Source organism: Sminthopsis crassicaudata, chromosome 4 (assembly GCF_048593235.1).
Source record: "Sminthopsis crassicaudata isolate SCR6 chromosome 4, ASM4859323v1, whole genome shotgun sequence".
Taxonomy (NCBI): domain Eukaryota; kingdom Metazoa; phylum Chordata; class Mammalia; order Dasyuromorphia; family Dasyuridae; genus Sminthopsis; species Sminthopsis crassicaudata.
The window spans coordinates 446,034,261-446,050,612 of NC_133620.1; the positions used below are offsets into that span (position 1 = coordinate 446,034,261).

At 47.5% G+C, this 16,352-nt stretch overlaps 1 protein-coding gene across 2 annotated transcripts in view; it reads right to left on the minus strand.

The window, feature by feature from the left end:
• Window positions 1–1,666: 1,666 nt before the first annotated feature.
• The window catches only part of TMEM132E (transmembrane protein 132E), a 122,241-nt gene continuing 107,555 nt past the window's right edge, over window positions 1,667–16,352 (minus strand). The window contains exons 3-9 of one of the 2 annotated variants that reach the window (XM_074263594.1): window positions 14,089–14,235; window positions 13,444–13,636; window positions 12,238–12,381; window positions 8,599–8,804; window positions 6,824–7,106; window positions 6,333–6,524; window positions 1,667–4,187 (exon numbers count right to left, since the gene is read on the minus strand). In XM_074263594.1, the coding sequence (XP_074119695.1) occupies window positions 3,135–4,187; window positions 6,333–6,524; window positions 6,824–7,106; window positions 8,599–8,804; window positions 12,238–12,381; window positions 13,444–13,636; window positions 14,089–14,235 (2,218 nt within the window). In that variant the 3' untranslated portion in view covers window positions 1,667–3,134. Of the gene's footprint in view, window positions 4,188–6,332; window positions 6,525–6,823; window positions 7,107–8,598; window positions 8,805–12,237; window positions 12,382–13,443; window positions 13,640–14,088; window positions 14,236–16,352 lie in introns of both variants that reach the window. The other variant, XM_074263593.1, reaches the window with a different exon arrangement.

Below are 16,352 nucleotides of genomic sequence, written 5' to 3' on the forward strand. Positions count from 1 at the left end.
GCCCGTTTTAGTTGGGGATCAAACTTTTGAAGTATGTGTCACAAGTTCATTTGTGCAAATTCACTAGTTCCTGGGATGTATAGAATCACAGAATTGGAAGAAAACTTAGAGACCTTGTGGCCCACCTCTTCCCCATTCCTTTTCATTTTATCGCAGAAATCAAGACTGCAAAAGGGGAATGAGCTGCCTACAGTGTGATAAGTGACACAGCTGGGAACTGAACCTAAACCTTAAAAAAAGGGTTTCCATTATCTCTGGAATGGAAATGTTGTACATCACAGGGCCAATCACTGTCGTCCTGTAGTCACTCCTGTTTGTTCATAAACATGAGAGACCCTCACCGGCAATAGTTCTCGGACTCAGGATTTCCAGTCAGCCTCTTGGGAAGACACAATGTTGATAACCAGGTATCAGAAAATGGAATGGAATTATTTCCTAGTCAGTGGGTTTGATGGAGGGCAATAAGAAAAGTGACTTAGATCCTTCTGGGGCTCACACACCGCCCTCCTCGTTCCATCCCTTGGAAGCTACATTGACTTATAAAGAGAAGAACAACTATTGTGATTGTTCAGAAATATCACAGTAGCGACCAGATTTCAAAGGGAATTGGCCATAGAATGAAATTAATAAGACCTATACTGTCAATCTCTAGCAGTCGTTCTCAACTTGGGATCCTTAAACTTTTTTTTGGCACTATATTTCAAGATTTCCTTTGTAATCCTATGTATATTATTTTATAGTTAAATTATTCTTCTTAGATGGGGTCCAAAGGCTACCCAAGGGTTTCATGACATCAAAAAAAAGAAAACTGTTTTTCAGACTTCTTTGCGAGGAAGCCTGACTCATGCCCGACCTGTTCAAACAACTTAAGAGAAAAACTCTTCTTCAATGCAGAATTAAGGGAAATCAGGAGAGGGAAGTCTGGCAGGTGGTCAGTGAAAGCAGCTTACTGTCTTAAGTTCTAATCAAATTGATAGGTAGTGGATATTGCCCTTTTCTCAAAGAGGACCCTCCCTATGTTGGGGTCAGAGAACAGTGTGTCTGACTGTGGCTGACCAGACCAAGATGAGCTCTGGAGGTCGTGTGAGCATTTGGGGTGGATTCTCTAACTTTGCACATCTCATGTTTCTTTTGAGCTAATTTGATTCTGATTTGCTCACAGAGCGTGGAACCTTCTCTGATGAGGGCCTGCCATATTGGGCATCCCGTGCCAGAGTCTCCCATGCCACTCGATTGATTCCAAAGTTCTTAAGAGAGGCCTTGAGAATGCCTTGTCTCACTTTTTCTGACACCATAAAAAGTATGTTCCAGTGAAGAGAGCACTGAGAACTTTGAGGCAGAATGGTTGCATAAAACTCTTCCCACTGACACTTAACTATGTGATAGTGAGCAAGTCACTTAACTTGCTGAGGTCTCAGTCTTCTCGTCTCCAAAATGAGGGGGTTGGGCTACGTGGTCTCTGAAGTCCCTACCATCCCTGCTTCTGTAATCCCGTTGGCTTTTTCCCCATTTTCTGTGTCCAGTTGCACACTGGAAGAAGCATTAGTAAGTAGTGCCTGCAAATCTTCCCAATCATGTGTGTCTTTTCCCTTCCCCTCACCCCATTTCTAGTTGAGTTTCCTGTATCTGGGAGGAAGGGGGGTGGACATGATCACACGTATGTGGGTGTCTATAGAACAAAACAGAACCAGGTGTGAGCACATCTGTTCTCCGGGTCCCTCTGCTCCAGCCCCATCCTGGTCTCTTCCATTTATTTATTTAAGAAAAATCAGACACAGTGGTGGGTTAGAAACCCAAATGGAGAAATCACATCTGAGAAGTCACATCATCCAAACCAGCTGTCCCAGGGAGGGGGGTGGCGGGGATGCTGGTGCCCTCAGCGCCCACCCTTAAAGACAATGTGTCTCCCGGTGCTCCCGGACCCACCCCGGAGGTCTCTGTTGGCAGAAGGGGAGAAAGGCACCCTCTCCTAGCGCCTCGCTCACCCTCCCACCCCACCCCGGCCCACCCGGAAAGGGAATAAACAGCTGGCAAACCCATGACAAGTGGCTAAGGCGTGGTGAAGACCTAGCTGAGGAAATCACAGGGTCAGAAGAATTCGCTCCTAACTGGGAATTAGAGGGCAGTGAGTGCCCTTGGGTTGGGAGCAGGGGCGAGACGTTGCGGGAAGCCACAAGAGCGTGGGCAGAAGGAGCTCCCCTTTTCTCTCTTCTCTGCCTTTTTCCTTCACCCTTTCTGGGTCAGTCTCATTGCCAGTGCCTCCTCTCTGGGCCACAGATTTCCAGGGTGGAGAGGAATGGGTGTGGACAGAGCAGACACTGCCAACACGCCAGTTCCCTGGCCTGGGCCTCCACAGGAAGGAGGGTATGGGCAAGGCGAGGGTGCCGGAGTCAGACTCCAACCTTGACCCCCTTCTGCTGACCCTTGTGACCAAGAGCTCCCACAGGGAGTTTCCCACCTCTGGGAAGGGACTCCCTAGGGATGGAATCTCCCAGATTATCAGGGGCTATGGTTTCCCAACGCAGCCCCAATTCTTCAGCTCTGCAGCTCCATCCCTCAGGAGGGCTGGGGGGAGGCCCCTCGTCCCCATCCTCAGGACAGAAATCCCTGAATGAAGGTTTGAGAAAAGTCATTGTGCAGCTTGGGGAAAGGGAAGGAGGAGAAATGGGGGATGTGGGAGGAGAGGGAAGCAGACCCCCAAGGAAGGGATAACCCCTGGGAACAGTTGAAGCTTGGGAGGGGCACACAGGGCAAAGCCCCATGGTTCTCTCTCCTTCTCCCAACTCCTGTTGTCTCTCTTGTCTACCCACTGCCTCTGCTCTCTGGGGAAAAAAAGAAGCATTAGATTTTAAAAGGCAGTGGAGACTCTGAGAGAGGGAACAGAGGACCTCTCCTCCAATCCCTTCCTGCTGGGCTAGTCCCCCCGCGGGAGAACCAACTGCAAAGGGAAGGGGTCCAGGCTTCAGAGCCAGCCCTGACCCCATGTTGGGAGATGGGGAGAGGTTAGGATTTATAAAACCCAATCCAACAAGGCCCAGAATAAGCCCGGGAGGCTGAGGCAGACTCTTCCCGGAAAAGCAGCTGAGTGGGGCCAGGGTGGAGGCTCAGGGTAGTTGTGGGAGGGGCACACACATCTAAGCAATCTCTTTGATTCTGCGGATGTAGTTGTGCAGGTCCTGGGGGGCAGTCAGCGTGCCCCCTGCCACATCTGGGCAGCCCCATCTCAGGTCCTCCTCCTCCTCCTCCTCCCCAGCAGGCACTGAGTCATACGCTAGCTCTTCAGAGGGCATTGTGGTGAAAGTGGTGAACTTGACCCTCTTGCGCTTGGATGTGGGAGAACTGGCCGGGTCCTCAGCCTGGTCTCGGGCCGAGCCCCCTGAACTGCCGTCCCCTCTCCCGTGGACTTGGCTCTGGACGCTGGTCTGGGAGCTGCCACTGCTGTGGTGGTCCCCGTGGCAGCAGGCGGGCACGGCCTCCAGAGGGTTGCCAGAGGGGGGTGAGAGCTCACCCTGGGCCCTCAGGGGCTGCCCGTTACCCAGAAAGACCCAGTGATGGGAGTGGTCCATGCTGGTCTGGCCCTCAGGGGGGATCCTCTTGTGTCGGTATCGGAGTACAAAGACAATACAATTGATGAGGAAGACGAGGATGGCCAGGCAGAAGACCCCTAACAAGGCGTACATCCCGATCTCCAGGTCCGTCAGTCCCCGGGGCATCTGGGTGAAGCCAGTGGGGATGGGGGGGAAATCCTCTGTCGGAGTCTGCGGGCCCGCGGTCCCCGGCGTGGGTGGCCCCTGAGGGGAAGCCGTGCCCGGGTAGCCAGCCCCCATAACTTGGTCCTCGCCGTCTCCACCATCCCCTCCTGGGCCAGGCTGGCTCGGGCCTGGGTAGTCATAGGTAGGGTCCTCTTCCTCATTCCCAAAGTGGACTCGGAGCCCCACAGCTGCTGTGGCCAGGATGCTCTTCCTCTTGGATTTCTGACAGCTCTCTGCAATGGTGAGATCGGCCTGGAGCAGCAGGCCTTCGCCCTCCGCCTCGGCCACCACAAGAGGGAAGGCCCGGTCCTGGGTCACGGTGGCCACCCGCTCATCCCGGCTGCTGACCAGCAAAGCGTAGTCTCTCGGGCTGTACAGGGACAGTGGAGCCGTGGTTCCGTCGCTGTAGGACAGCCAGAGGCTCAGGAGGGCTTCCTGAAAGAGGGCAACCAGGGGAAAGGGAAGGAGTCATTGTAATGGCATCTATATCAATATCTATCTGTCTATCTATGTATCTATCTATCTGTCTATCTGTCTGTCTGTCTATTTATAAATATGTCTTTCTATCTATATCTATCTAGATATAGATCTATCTTATCTATATCTATTTATATATCTATATCTATGGATACGTCTATCTATATAATCTATATCTATATATCTATAGATGTCTATCTATATCTATACCCATATCTATATCTTTCTAGATATAGATTTATCTACCTATCTAAATCTCTATATATCTTAATCTATATCTATTTATATATCTATATCTATCTATAGACATATCTACCTATATTTATAATCTATATCTATTGATATGTCTATAGATATGTCTATATCTATATCCATATTTATATCCATATCTATATCTCTGTCTGGCAGCGAGGTGACTTGGTGAAAAGAGCACTGAGCTTCTTCCTGAGTTCAAATGTGGCCCCACCCGCAAGTCACAGAACCATATTTACATCAATTTACATCCCATCTGTCAAATGAGCAGGAGCAGGAGATGGCGATCACTTCAGTCTCTTTGCCAAGAAAACTCCAAATGGGATCATGAAGATGCTGCTAAAATGACTGAGCAATCACCCCCACCGCCATCTTTAGTGATCTGCCTTATCTCCAACCCAGCTGTGTGCCTTACTATGTTCAGACCCCCCAGTGCATCTTAAGGACTTCTGTATCTTACAACTACAACCTTAGGATTTAGAAGCCTTGAACTTTCTGGTTGTCTCTTTCAATTGGAAGGCAAGCTCCTCGAAAGCAGGGACTGTCTCACATTTCCTTTTGTGTACCCAGCAATTAGCACAGTGCTTGACTCACGATAAGTCATCATCATAATAAATGATTTTTCACTCGCCCATCCGTTCATTGAAAGCCTTCCCTCATCACATCCCCACCTCCGTTCCTCCCACCCCATTATCTTAGTGGAGTTCAACTCAAGTCTCTTGTGCTCCAGTTTCAGCCTCATATTTCCTTGTCTTGCTTTCGAGAATTTGAAGAAAAATCTGTTTTTACTCCCCTTTGACTTGTGTAGGGGGACCTTATTATCTCCTCTATTTTCTGGCCCAAGCCCTCCTTGGCCTTCTAACCTACACCTAAATAACTGTGAACTCCATAGAGATATCAGACCTAAAAGGATTTTTACTCTTTTAAAGAGTAGGAAACTGAGGCCCTCAAAGAATAATTCATTTGCTTAAAGTTGCACACCTCAAATAATTGTAAACTCCGTAGAGATATCAGACTTAACTCAGCCCAACCTCCTCATTTTAAAGAGTAGGAAATCGAGGCCCTCAAAGAATAAGTCATTTGCCTAAAATTGCACATGAAGTCAATCCAGAGGTAGCAGCAGAACTTGAATAACCTGAATCCACTGCCCAAAGTCTTCCTGTCTCAGGTACTCACTAGCTGTGAGACTGACTTAAGTTCTCTGGGCCTCAGTTTCCACATCTGTAAAATAGGGATGGTGGTCTTCACAATGTCTGTCTGGAGTCTTTTCCTCTAAGCTGGTGGTCCTGAGATCCCCTGCTTGATGCTAGAACTTGGTTAACTTTTCTGTAACAAATTTTTATTCCCCCTCCCTCTTTTTCTTTTTTCCTGTTGCTATTGGATAATAAGAAGAGGAAAGCAGCTATAGTTGGGATTTAGGAATTGGATGGAATGAAGGAACCTAAGTGTTTGGTCCTTCAGAGACTTGGAGACTTATTTTTCAGGTTTCCAGAAGTGCTCTGGAGTGCAGAAAGATGGATGGCTGGAATTTCCATAATTAAGTCTTTTTTCCCCTGAGGCAGTTGAGGTTAAGTGACTTGCCCAGGGTCACAGGGCTAGTTAAGTGTCTGAGGCCACATTTGAACTCAGGCCGGTGCTCTATCCACGATGATTAAGTCTTAAGCCAGCCAGGATAGAACAATGGGGTGAAGAGGAGAGTAGTTCAGCTCCCCATGTTTGAGCCCCCCTTGAGCCAGGAGGGAGCAGCAGGGGAAGGGTGAATAATAAGCCACCTGTAGTTGCCTCAGTTGGCAAAGGCTGGGAACGGGTGTCTCTCAACAGTCCTTCCCTTCCAATTCATCTCTCATTCACCTGCTTGAGGAAGCTGAGGGTCTGCTGGGCTGCTGTAGTAGCCAAGATGGTGTGACTGTTCCCAGGGCTAGGGCGGAGGGAGAGGGACAGGCTGGCTACCACCTGGCCTCGGAGCTCCGTGATGCTGACCTTCTCCTCGGTCACCGTCACCATCGTCTCTCCCAGGACGGCCTCTGTCAGTGGGGACACAACCTGGGGAGGAAGAGGAGCAATGGGATGCTGTGCACTCAGGCCCAGGGAAGGGGGTGTGTGGCAGGTGACTCCTAGCCCCTCCCAGCTCCAGCCCTTTCCCTGATCTCCTACCCTCCCCCCCCCCAAGAAGGAGCCTTCTGCTGGCTACCGGTCATGGCTTCAGAGCCGTGAGGCAAGAATAGGTATAACAGAGGGATGGGGTGAATGGGAACAATTAGGGCCTAGAGCATGGGGGCTGGAGGGAGCTTCGGGAGAGTTTAATACAGGAGGTTGGGTAGAAAGAGGGAGCCAAGTCCTACCTTAAACGGAGTAGTCCCAGGCTCCAGGCCGGCCAAAGTGCTGCTGTCCACCAGCTGGGCCACGCGGGGGTCGCCCACCCTCATGAAGTCACTGACCAGATCGGTCACCTCCACCAGCCAGTCCGGGCCCAGCATGGTGACCACTTGGTCAGTGCCCTCGGAGGACGTGGTGTGGAACTGGGTGAAGACCTGGAGGGTGGAGTGCTGGTACTGCAGCGTACAGCCCCGGTTCTGCCGCCTCTCCTCCTCTTCCTCCTCCTCATCCTCACTCTCCCTAGCTGACCTGGGCATAGGCAGGTAAAGAGCAGGGTTAGGGTGGATCCTTGTTTTATCTCTGTGCTTCACAGGAAAATGCATGTGTACATGTAGTGTGCACATGTTTGTGCGTGTGCATGCATGTGTGCAAGCATGTTAAAGAGGAAAGGAAGCAAAGGGGGCAGGAGTCACTTGGGCTAACTCCCGCCCCATCAGACCCTCCACATATTCTGACTATGCTGTTGCTCTCTAGGATCTCACTTGCCTGAACTCAAGAAATAGAACTCACTGTGTTGGGGGGGGCTGGCCCCCCTCCCATGGGCTCACTGCTTCTCCCCTACTCTATGAAGTGTCCTACTTGCAGAGATGTTGTTTCCTTCACCTGCCCCAGGTGTTTCCAGGAGTAGACTCTTAAGTCTTGAGGCTCCTTCAGATTATCAATCTATAATCCCATGTTTCACCTGCCCTTTCCAACCATACATCCTCTTCTCTTGTGTTTACTTGTCGCTCCCTTTTTTCACCTAAATATTCCAGAAAAACACTCAAACATCCTCTTCTCCAGCCCCATTGTCTGAGGGGCCAAGCATCTCTCTCAGTAGTGTGAGATAGAACAGAGCCTTTAATTTGTAGTCAGGAGAACTAGGGTTCAAAGCCACTGACTAGTCACGTGGTCTTGGGCAATCACTCAACCTTCAATCAGTAAAAATGTTGGGTTTGGGTTATTCTTCATAGTCCCTTCATGTCCTGTGAATATTACTTTTTTCTTTTCCTTGCCCTCTTTCATGCTCATTCTCTCTCATTCTCTCTCTCTCTCTCTCTGTCTCTCTCTCTCTCTCTCTGTCTCTCTCTCTCTATCTCTCTGTGTCTCTGTATCTGTCTCTGTGTCTGTCTCTGTGTCTGTCTCTCTGTCTCTGTCTCTCTATTTCTATTTCTCTCTGTGTATGTTTCTCTATCTCTGCCTTTCTGTCTCTGTCTCTGCCTCCCTCTCTCTCTCTCTCTCTCTCTCTCTCTCTCTCTCTCTCTCTCTCTCTCTCTCTCTCTGTCTCTCTCTCTCTGTCTCTCTGTCTCTGTCTCTCTGTCTCTGTCTCTCTGTCTCTGTCTCTCTGTCTCTCTGTCTCTGTCTCTCTGTCTCTCTGTCTCTGTCTCTGACTTTCTCTCTGTCTCTGTCTCTGACTTTCTCTCTCTGTCTTCCTCTCATCTTCCTTTCTTTTTTCTGTTGCTTCTCTTCCATCATTCTCTTTCTCTTTCTTTTTTCCAATCTTTCTTTTGAACTTTTCTACCCCAAAAGTGGGGATAGACAGATGTGACCTTGAACATCAATATATGTGTAAGTTGAAGCACGTGCTTGCTCTTGTGTATGCGCAGGAATGGTGTGTGTGTGTGTCTGTGTGTGTGTGTGTGTCTGTGTGTGTGTGTGTGTGTGTGTGTGTGCTGGTGAATATGCTGGAGGCTGAATATGGCACCCAACAAGGTCCACTTGGGAGTGGGAGACTGTGTGTCCCCAGGCTCAACGCCTGTACCTTCTGTCTGGGAGAATGGGTACCCTCCAGCCCTTCACTTGGCTGAGTCGGGCATCGGAGAGCTCAATGTGTAAGGGCAGTTTGGGGACCCAGACAGTCATCTCCAGGGGGGCGCTCAAGATGTCATATCGGAAGGTCACCCGAGCATTCATGGAACCCCGCGACTCCTTCCCACTCACAAACACATAGTCACAGCTGCTGGACACCTGTAGGGAAGGGAAGTGAGGATGTGAGTTAGGAAACCTTGTTGGGCTGTAAAGATCCTTGACCGGGTCTTTGGACCCAGTTGGAAAGAACGGATGACGTGGCCATGAGAAGGCTGGAGAAGGGGGCTGCTAGAGACAGAGGAGGGGGCTAGAGAAGGGGTGAGGCAAAGAGGATCCTGGTGGAGAGGGGGCAGAGACGAGGGCCCGGAAGGAGAAGCCCTGCCCGAATAAGTTGGTATAGTAATGTCTCCACAGAGCTTGAGCTCATGACTACACTGGATCTTCCTGTCCACCTGTCAGGACCTCCTCATTCTCCAGCAGGCAGATGCCAAAGCCTTAAATGTTCCCAAAGGGTTGCTCACTATCCAGCTTGCTGCAGTCAGTGACGGGCTCACTGACCCCATTGCTAGACTGAATATCCACTGGACAATGGAAAGAGCTTTGTCTTTGGAGTGAGAGGAGCAGGGTTCAAATACTGTGCACTCTCTGGGTCTCAGTTTTCTAATTCGTAAATCGGAACGATTGGACTGGCCGGTCTCTGATGAACTGGATGGTCACTTCCAGCTCTAGAGGTCTGAAAGTGTGATCGCTGCCTAGGAGCCTGAAACCACAAGAAACATCCCCTCACCATCTCCCACCACTCTGGGGAGTGGTCTCAAGGGGACCCCGAGATGTGCACAAGCATACACATGTTCTATGGTCCATAGACATGAGCGGAGTGTCTATGGGATGGCAGCATAAAGCAGGGAGAAAGAGGTTGAGCATCCTTCCAGCCTGGGTTTAAGCCTGCTTCTGATTCTGACTGGCTGGGTGACTTTGAGCAAGTCCAACACAATTAAACTGAAGAGAAGGTACTGATGTAGAAAGACTCTCCTCTCCTAGGAGTTTCCCCTATTAAATATATGTATATATAAAACACACACACACCACACACACAGGGAATGTGTTTGGGGGGGAACATGGAAGAAGTGGGGAAGCTGTCTGGATTCCTCCTCCTAACTTCTCCCTTTCCCCCTCCCCTGCAACAATGTGGGGGCTATTAACCCAGAGTCCCTAAAGATATAGGTCAATACTGTCACAATGGTTGGAAGAGGGAATGCTAAAGTAGCACATTTCCCCATTAAAAGTCAGTGGACTAAATGTAATTTGAAGCATGGTCTTTTTGCCTTTTTCATTTGTTTGCTTGCTTTTTCTTTCTCGTTTTTTTTTCCATTTTGGTCTGATTTTTCTTGTACAACATGACAAATATGGAAATATGTTTCAAAGGATTGTACATGTTTAACCTGTATCGAATTTCTTGCTGTCTTGGGGAGGGGAGTGATAAGGGAGGAAGGGAGAAAAAAAATTGGAACTCAAAATCTTACCTAAATGAGTGCTGAAAACAATCTTTAATGCATTTGAAAAAATAAAATACTATTGAAGGAGGGGGAAACATCCATGAAGAATCTTCTAGATCTGGGTGAATCACACTATTTTTAAAAATTCATTCTATTACCAAATCAGAGAACTGGATCCTTGCATTAGTTGCTGGAGGGGCTAGGGGCAGGGATTCCAGCATCCAGGATCCAGGGGAGTTAACTGGTCTAATTACTTCTCTCCTGGGCTCTGTGACCATGGATATCAGTCATCTCAAGAATCATCTTTTGGAGACAAAAATTCAGTTTCTGAGAGCATGAACCTGGTGGGAGTTTCTCTACATTTGAGGTGGTTTAAGGAAAGTTGGCAGTGCAGTAGATAGAGCACTGGGCCTGGAGCCAATAATTCCTCTGTCCAAATATTATCTCAGACACTCACTATTGTGTAATAAATTTCTAAACTACTGTCTGCCTCAGTTTCCTCATCTGCAATATGGCAATGCTAATAGCACATACTTCAGAGGGTTGTTGAGGATAAAATGAAAAAGTATTTGTAAAGTTATAAAACTTTAAAGTGTTATGTAAAATATTAGTTATGGATATGATCCTTCCTAGAGGTAGGAGGCTGTGTGGATGGCATGAATTACATAGAAAGAAATTACAAAGAAAGAAAGAGAATACATAGAAAAAGGGAGAGAAAAAGAAAGAGACAGAGAGATAAACAGAGAGAGACATACAGAGAAAAAGAGAGAAAGCTAAAGAGGGAGAGAGAGGGAGGGAGGGAGGGATGAGAGAGAGAGAGAGAGAGACAGAGAGAGAGAGAGAGAGAGAGAGAGAGAGAGAGACAGAGAGAGACAGAGAGAGACAGAGAGAGACAGAGATACAGAGAGAGACAGAGAGACAGAGAGAGACAGAGAGACAGAGAGAGAGAGAGAGAGAGAGAGAGAGAGAGAGAGAGAGAGAGAGAGAGAGAGAGAGAGAGAGAGAGCGCAAAGGCAGAGTGAGAAGGATGAGGAAGAAGGAAAAAACCCCCAGAGCTCCCCCTTCTTCTGTTCTCCTTAATGCTGAATTATTTACAGGAACAGAAAACGGATCCAGCCATGTAATCTTTTGATTTATGGAGCCCGCCAGGAACCCTGACACTGTAATCATGGCTCTCTGGCTCCCCAGGTAAGAGGCCTATGCCAACTTCCCTCCCCTTCCTCGTCCTCCATTTCTCCACTTCCCCATTTACTCCTTCCATTCCCCACTCCTTCCCCTGCTTGCCTCCAAGCCACTTTCCATACTGGGCAAGGAGGGATAAATCAGGAGGCTCCCCTGGAGACAGTCTGACAAATGATTTATCACAAGCTGGGCCTCCTACATTCCTGGAATGCGGAGGACAGGTTATATCTACAATAGTTGTGTTTAAAGTAAGCAGCTTGAGGTATTTATGGCTGGATCAGGGATGGAGGGATGGGGGGATACAAATGATCACAGCTTTATAACTGGAAGGGACCCTAGGGGTCATTAAATCTAACCCTTTCATTATGCAGATAAAGAAACTGAGGCACAAAGAGATTGACTCTGGATTACACAGCTATTAAGGTATCTAAGGTGACTGGAACCAAGTCTTCTTGAGCCCACATCCTTTGTCCCATCTGTTGTAATGTTGGTTTTATAAGTTAAGAAAGGAGAAGAATTCTGTCCTTCCATATCTACAGTAAAAAGTTATCTTCAATTATTCCCTAAATTGGTGCCAAGCCATCTTTCTTCCATTATTCATACATCAAAAAGGTCACCTCCTCCAGGTAGCTTTTCTAGACTCATCAGAATAAAAACAATCCTCCCCAAAACAAAACAAACCCCCAAAATAACAAAAATGAATAATTTCCCCCAACTTAAGGCAGAGGACATGAAGCTCTCATCCTTCCATCCTTCCCTTTCCCCACTGTGATACTGTTGGGTCATCTGGTACCCCAGCCAAAATGGATTTGTCCTTGAGTATTAGCGTATGCTGATTTAACACCCTGTGGCTCAGGTCCCCTGCCACTGGGACAGCTGCACTCTTGGGGGATCTTGAGTGACACAGTGCCCACCTTAATGATGTCCTCATTGTTGGATTCACACTCCACCAGGGCTGAAACATCCAGGACCACGCCCGTCACTTCAATAGCAATGACCTTGACTGGTATGGCCACTGTCCGGCCAGTCAGGATGGCTGTGTTGATGATCTCAGTGTCCTGTGGTGGGGAGAAGGGAAGGAGACAATGTTTAAAAAAAACAGGTTGTCAAGGCTCTATCAAGTCATCAACTTACTTCTCTGTCATCTTGGAAAAGAAAAGTATCAGTCCTCCTCATTGTCCCTTTTAAGTCTTCTTCCTCACCTTCAATGCTCCTCCCTCCTATTCTTCACTCCAGACGGCAGCAAATCAAGTATGGCTATCCTTGCACCAACATGCAGGTCCAGATTCACAAGCAAACTCTGATACCCACAAAGAGATTGACTGGATTACACAGCTATTAAGGTATCTAAGGTGACTGGAACCAAGTCTTCTTGAGCCCACATCCGCATAGGTGTGCAATTCTCAGGTAAATTGTATCACTGAGGTAGCCTTCTAACTGATCTCTTGGATAATTGTTGAAATGAATTTAAACATCACTCAGGTATTGTTTCACAAGTTCATTCAGTCACGCTGATCCTTAGTCCCTTCGTCTTTTACTTCCTTCCTCTTCATTTTACTTCTGTTTCTGTTTCCCACTTCCTCCTTTCTCTCTCTTATCTTTAAATCTATCTAGTATAACCTTCTAATTTTTTAAATGAGGAAATTTAGGACCAAAGATTAAACGACTTGCTCATGGTTAGAGGTTAGTAAGTAGCCGAGGCAGGATTTGAACTCAGGTCCCTACCTCCAAATACTCTGCCCTTTCCACTGTATCACACTGTCCCTTATGACATGTATGCACTTATAGATACATAATCATATGCACATGATTACACACACACATTGGGGAGTGCATATATGTGATTACACAATTGTATATGTACATTCACCAATCAATCAATCAGCAACTGTTTATCAAATATCCAGCACTATGATAGATGCTATGGATACAAAGGCAGAGATGAAACAGTCCTTGCTCTAATCATCAGGGAAAACAAAGTGGACATATGCAATTGTGCATGAAACACAGCAGGGGACCTTGGCAGCCCAGGGTCTCCATGGAGACCTCCATCATCTAGGAAAGGGCAGCATATACACAAATTCCGCCACAGCCTGTCATGCACTCGGGATGTCACTCACCATGGCCAGAGGCAGAATCGCCTGCACATCCCTCTGGATGACGGTCAGCTCAGTCACTGCCCTCTCTAGATCAGGCAAGGGACTCCTGCCTCGGTAGTCGATGTGCCACATAATCCGTCGCTTCACAGACTGGCTGGTGAAGTTCTCCATCTCAAAGTCCAGCTGCAGGATCTCCAGGGGTCCCTCGCCCTCTCTGCTAGAGAGGAAGGTGGTCACCAGGATGATTAAGCAAGAAGGCATGGGTACCATTCTTCCTTGGGGGAATGGAGACCCAGAGAGCAATCTCCCTGACCCTTGACAAAGACTAAATAATTGGGACAGGAATCTCTCCCAATCCTGTCCCCCCCCCCACTCCATCTCCAGTTCGTTAACTTAACTTTCCCAGCTCTCTAATTTTCCAGGGTCTAAAATATTCATGCCAACTGCTTCTTCTCTTCTAGCTTGTGTCAGAAACAAAAGCTTCTCTGTTGGCAGCAAGGATCTCTGGTTCTGCTTTATCTGGGCTTCATTTTTTTCCCTTCTAAAACTCCTTTCCCACTCCTGCCTGGCAATTCTTTCCTGCTCTCTTCCCTAACCTCCCCACCCCCCAGCAGTGGGTGCAGAAAGACAAGGGTGGTCAGGGGGACCACCCTCCAGGAGACTGACCTGGGGAGTAAGGGGGCACTTTGAGTTCTGGACACATCCACAGTGGCGGTGGAATGCTTTCCCCCAGTGAGCAGCTCTGAAGTCACCTGCCACTGGCCACTTCGGGCCTTGGTGCCCAGTAGGGTTACTCCTTTCTTGGCCTTCACCCTGAGGATGAAAAGGGAAGAAGAAGGGGCTGGAGGTCATGCTGGGGTCCAACGCTCCTTCCAATTCCAGAGATCACTAAGCAACATCATTTGCCAAGTAAACCTAGTCTAAGATACGGTGATGAGGGCAAGATGAGCTAACTCTCTCCTTTGAACTCAGAAGTGTTTTCCCTCTGCCCGGGGGAAGACAATCCAATCAGCTCCTTTATGGAGAGGAAGCTCAGAGAATCTGGGGAACTCTCAGATCCAAGGGTTCAAAGGACTCGCCTCCTTTACTCACCAGTCTGAGGCTGGTTCCCGTGAGCTTTCTCACTTTCTCACACTCAGGTGTGAGTGAACTTGTTAAAGCTGACACTTCCCAGAGGGAGCCTTATTGGTAATTCAATTCAAACAATATCCACTAATCACCAATTCTTACCCTCAAGGAGTTTAAAATCCTGTTAGGCTAAAAAGAAGAGGGTAATAATGCTTGATCCAAAGACTGTGATTCTTTGTCCTGAAGAGGGCCAGGGCATCAGGAAGATGATGCCTTGACTGGAAGATGAATTGGATTGAAGGGAGAGAAGGCTGTGCAAAGTCATCAGCCTAATCTTCTCCTCTGAAACCACCTGGGTGCAAAGTCAGATGCAGATGAGGATGATTGGAGATGGCCCTGGATGCAGTGGCAGTTGACCCAAAGGAGTAAATTACTATAGGCAAAGAATTACTATAGGCAAAGAATTGGATGAGGAGAGACTTCTTGAGTGTTGAGTGAATGGAAAAGAAGCCTTTTTCTATTCCTCAATGTGAACTGTTCAGTGGAAAGATTGTTGATGCTGGAGACAAAGAATGCGGATTTAAATTCTAACTAATTGGTATTGTGCAGAGAGCTCCTGGCTCGGAGTCAAGAAGCACCAAGTTAAAACACAGCTTCAGAAATTTCCTAGCTATGTGATCCTAGGCAAGTCACTGTTTGCCTCAGTTTCCTTAACTATAAAATAAGGATAATAGCAGCGCTTACCTTTTGGGGTCATTGTGAGGATCACTTGAGATAATATTTGCTTAATACTCAGCACAGTGCCTGACACACAGTAGTCACTTAATAAATACTTACTCTTGGCCACTTGCTACCTGTGGGATGTTAGGAAAATCACAATCTCAGTTTTCTCATCTGCAAAACTGAGAGACTGAACTAATGCTTCCAGTTGTAATCTATCATCCTCTAACTTCATGTAGACATCCTTATGGGATCTATCATCCCCTAACTTCATGTAAATATCCTTATGGGACTGTGATCCTCTAATTTCATGTAGACATCCTTATGGGACTGTGATCCTCTAACTTCATGTAGACATCCTTATGGGATCTATGATCCTCTAACTTCATGTAGACATCCTTATGGGACTGTGATCCTCTAACTTCATGTAGACATCCTTATGGGATCTATCATCCTCTAACTTCATGTAAATATCCTTATGGGACTGTGATCCTCTAACTTCATGTAGCCATCCTTATGAGATTGTGATCTATTCATAAAGGCACTTCTGATAGCTGATATCTGAAGGCTCAAAATTTAGGAAGTTATGATTTGATGGGACTACATTGCCCTGCAATGCAAATGAAGCTGTTGAAGTTTGGATCATATACCCATGGATTTTTTGCTGAGATCCCTGGGAGAGGTGCTGAATCTCACTCTGGAAACTAAAGCTAAACACTAAAATCTACTTATTCTCCCTTCTCCTTTAGGGACAAGGAGATTGCTGTGACCTTCCACTAGTCCACTCTGACAATAGAAGTCAATGTAATCAACCTCAAAACTTCCCAATGGTGCTTAATGAATATGGAGAAAGGCTTTGACCTTGGCAGCTAATTCACCTTTTGGAGCCTGGGAGAGGCAAACAGGAGAGGGATTTTCCAGATCAACTTTACAGACCCCAGTGCACACCCCTCTCGCCTCCTCCAATTCCTCCATTAACAGGCAACTAGGAGTCTCAGTAGATAAAGTGCTGAAGTGTTGAAGTAGCTTCTGACATTTATTAACTGTGCGACGGTGGGCAAGCCACTTACACTCTCTTAGGCTTAGTTTCCCCATCAGTAGAATAAAAATAAAACATCACCCACCGCACAGGGCTTTGTAAA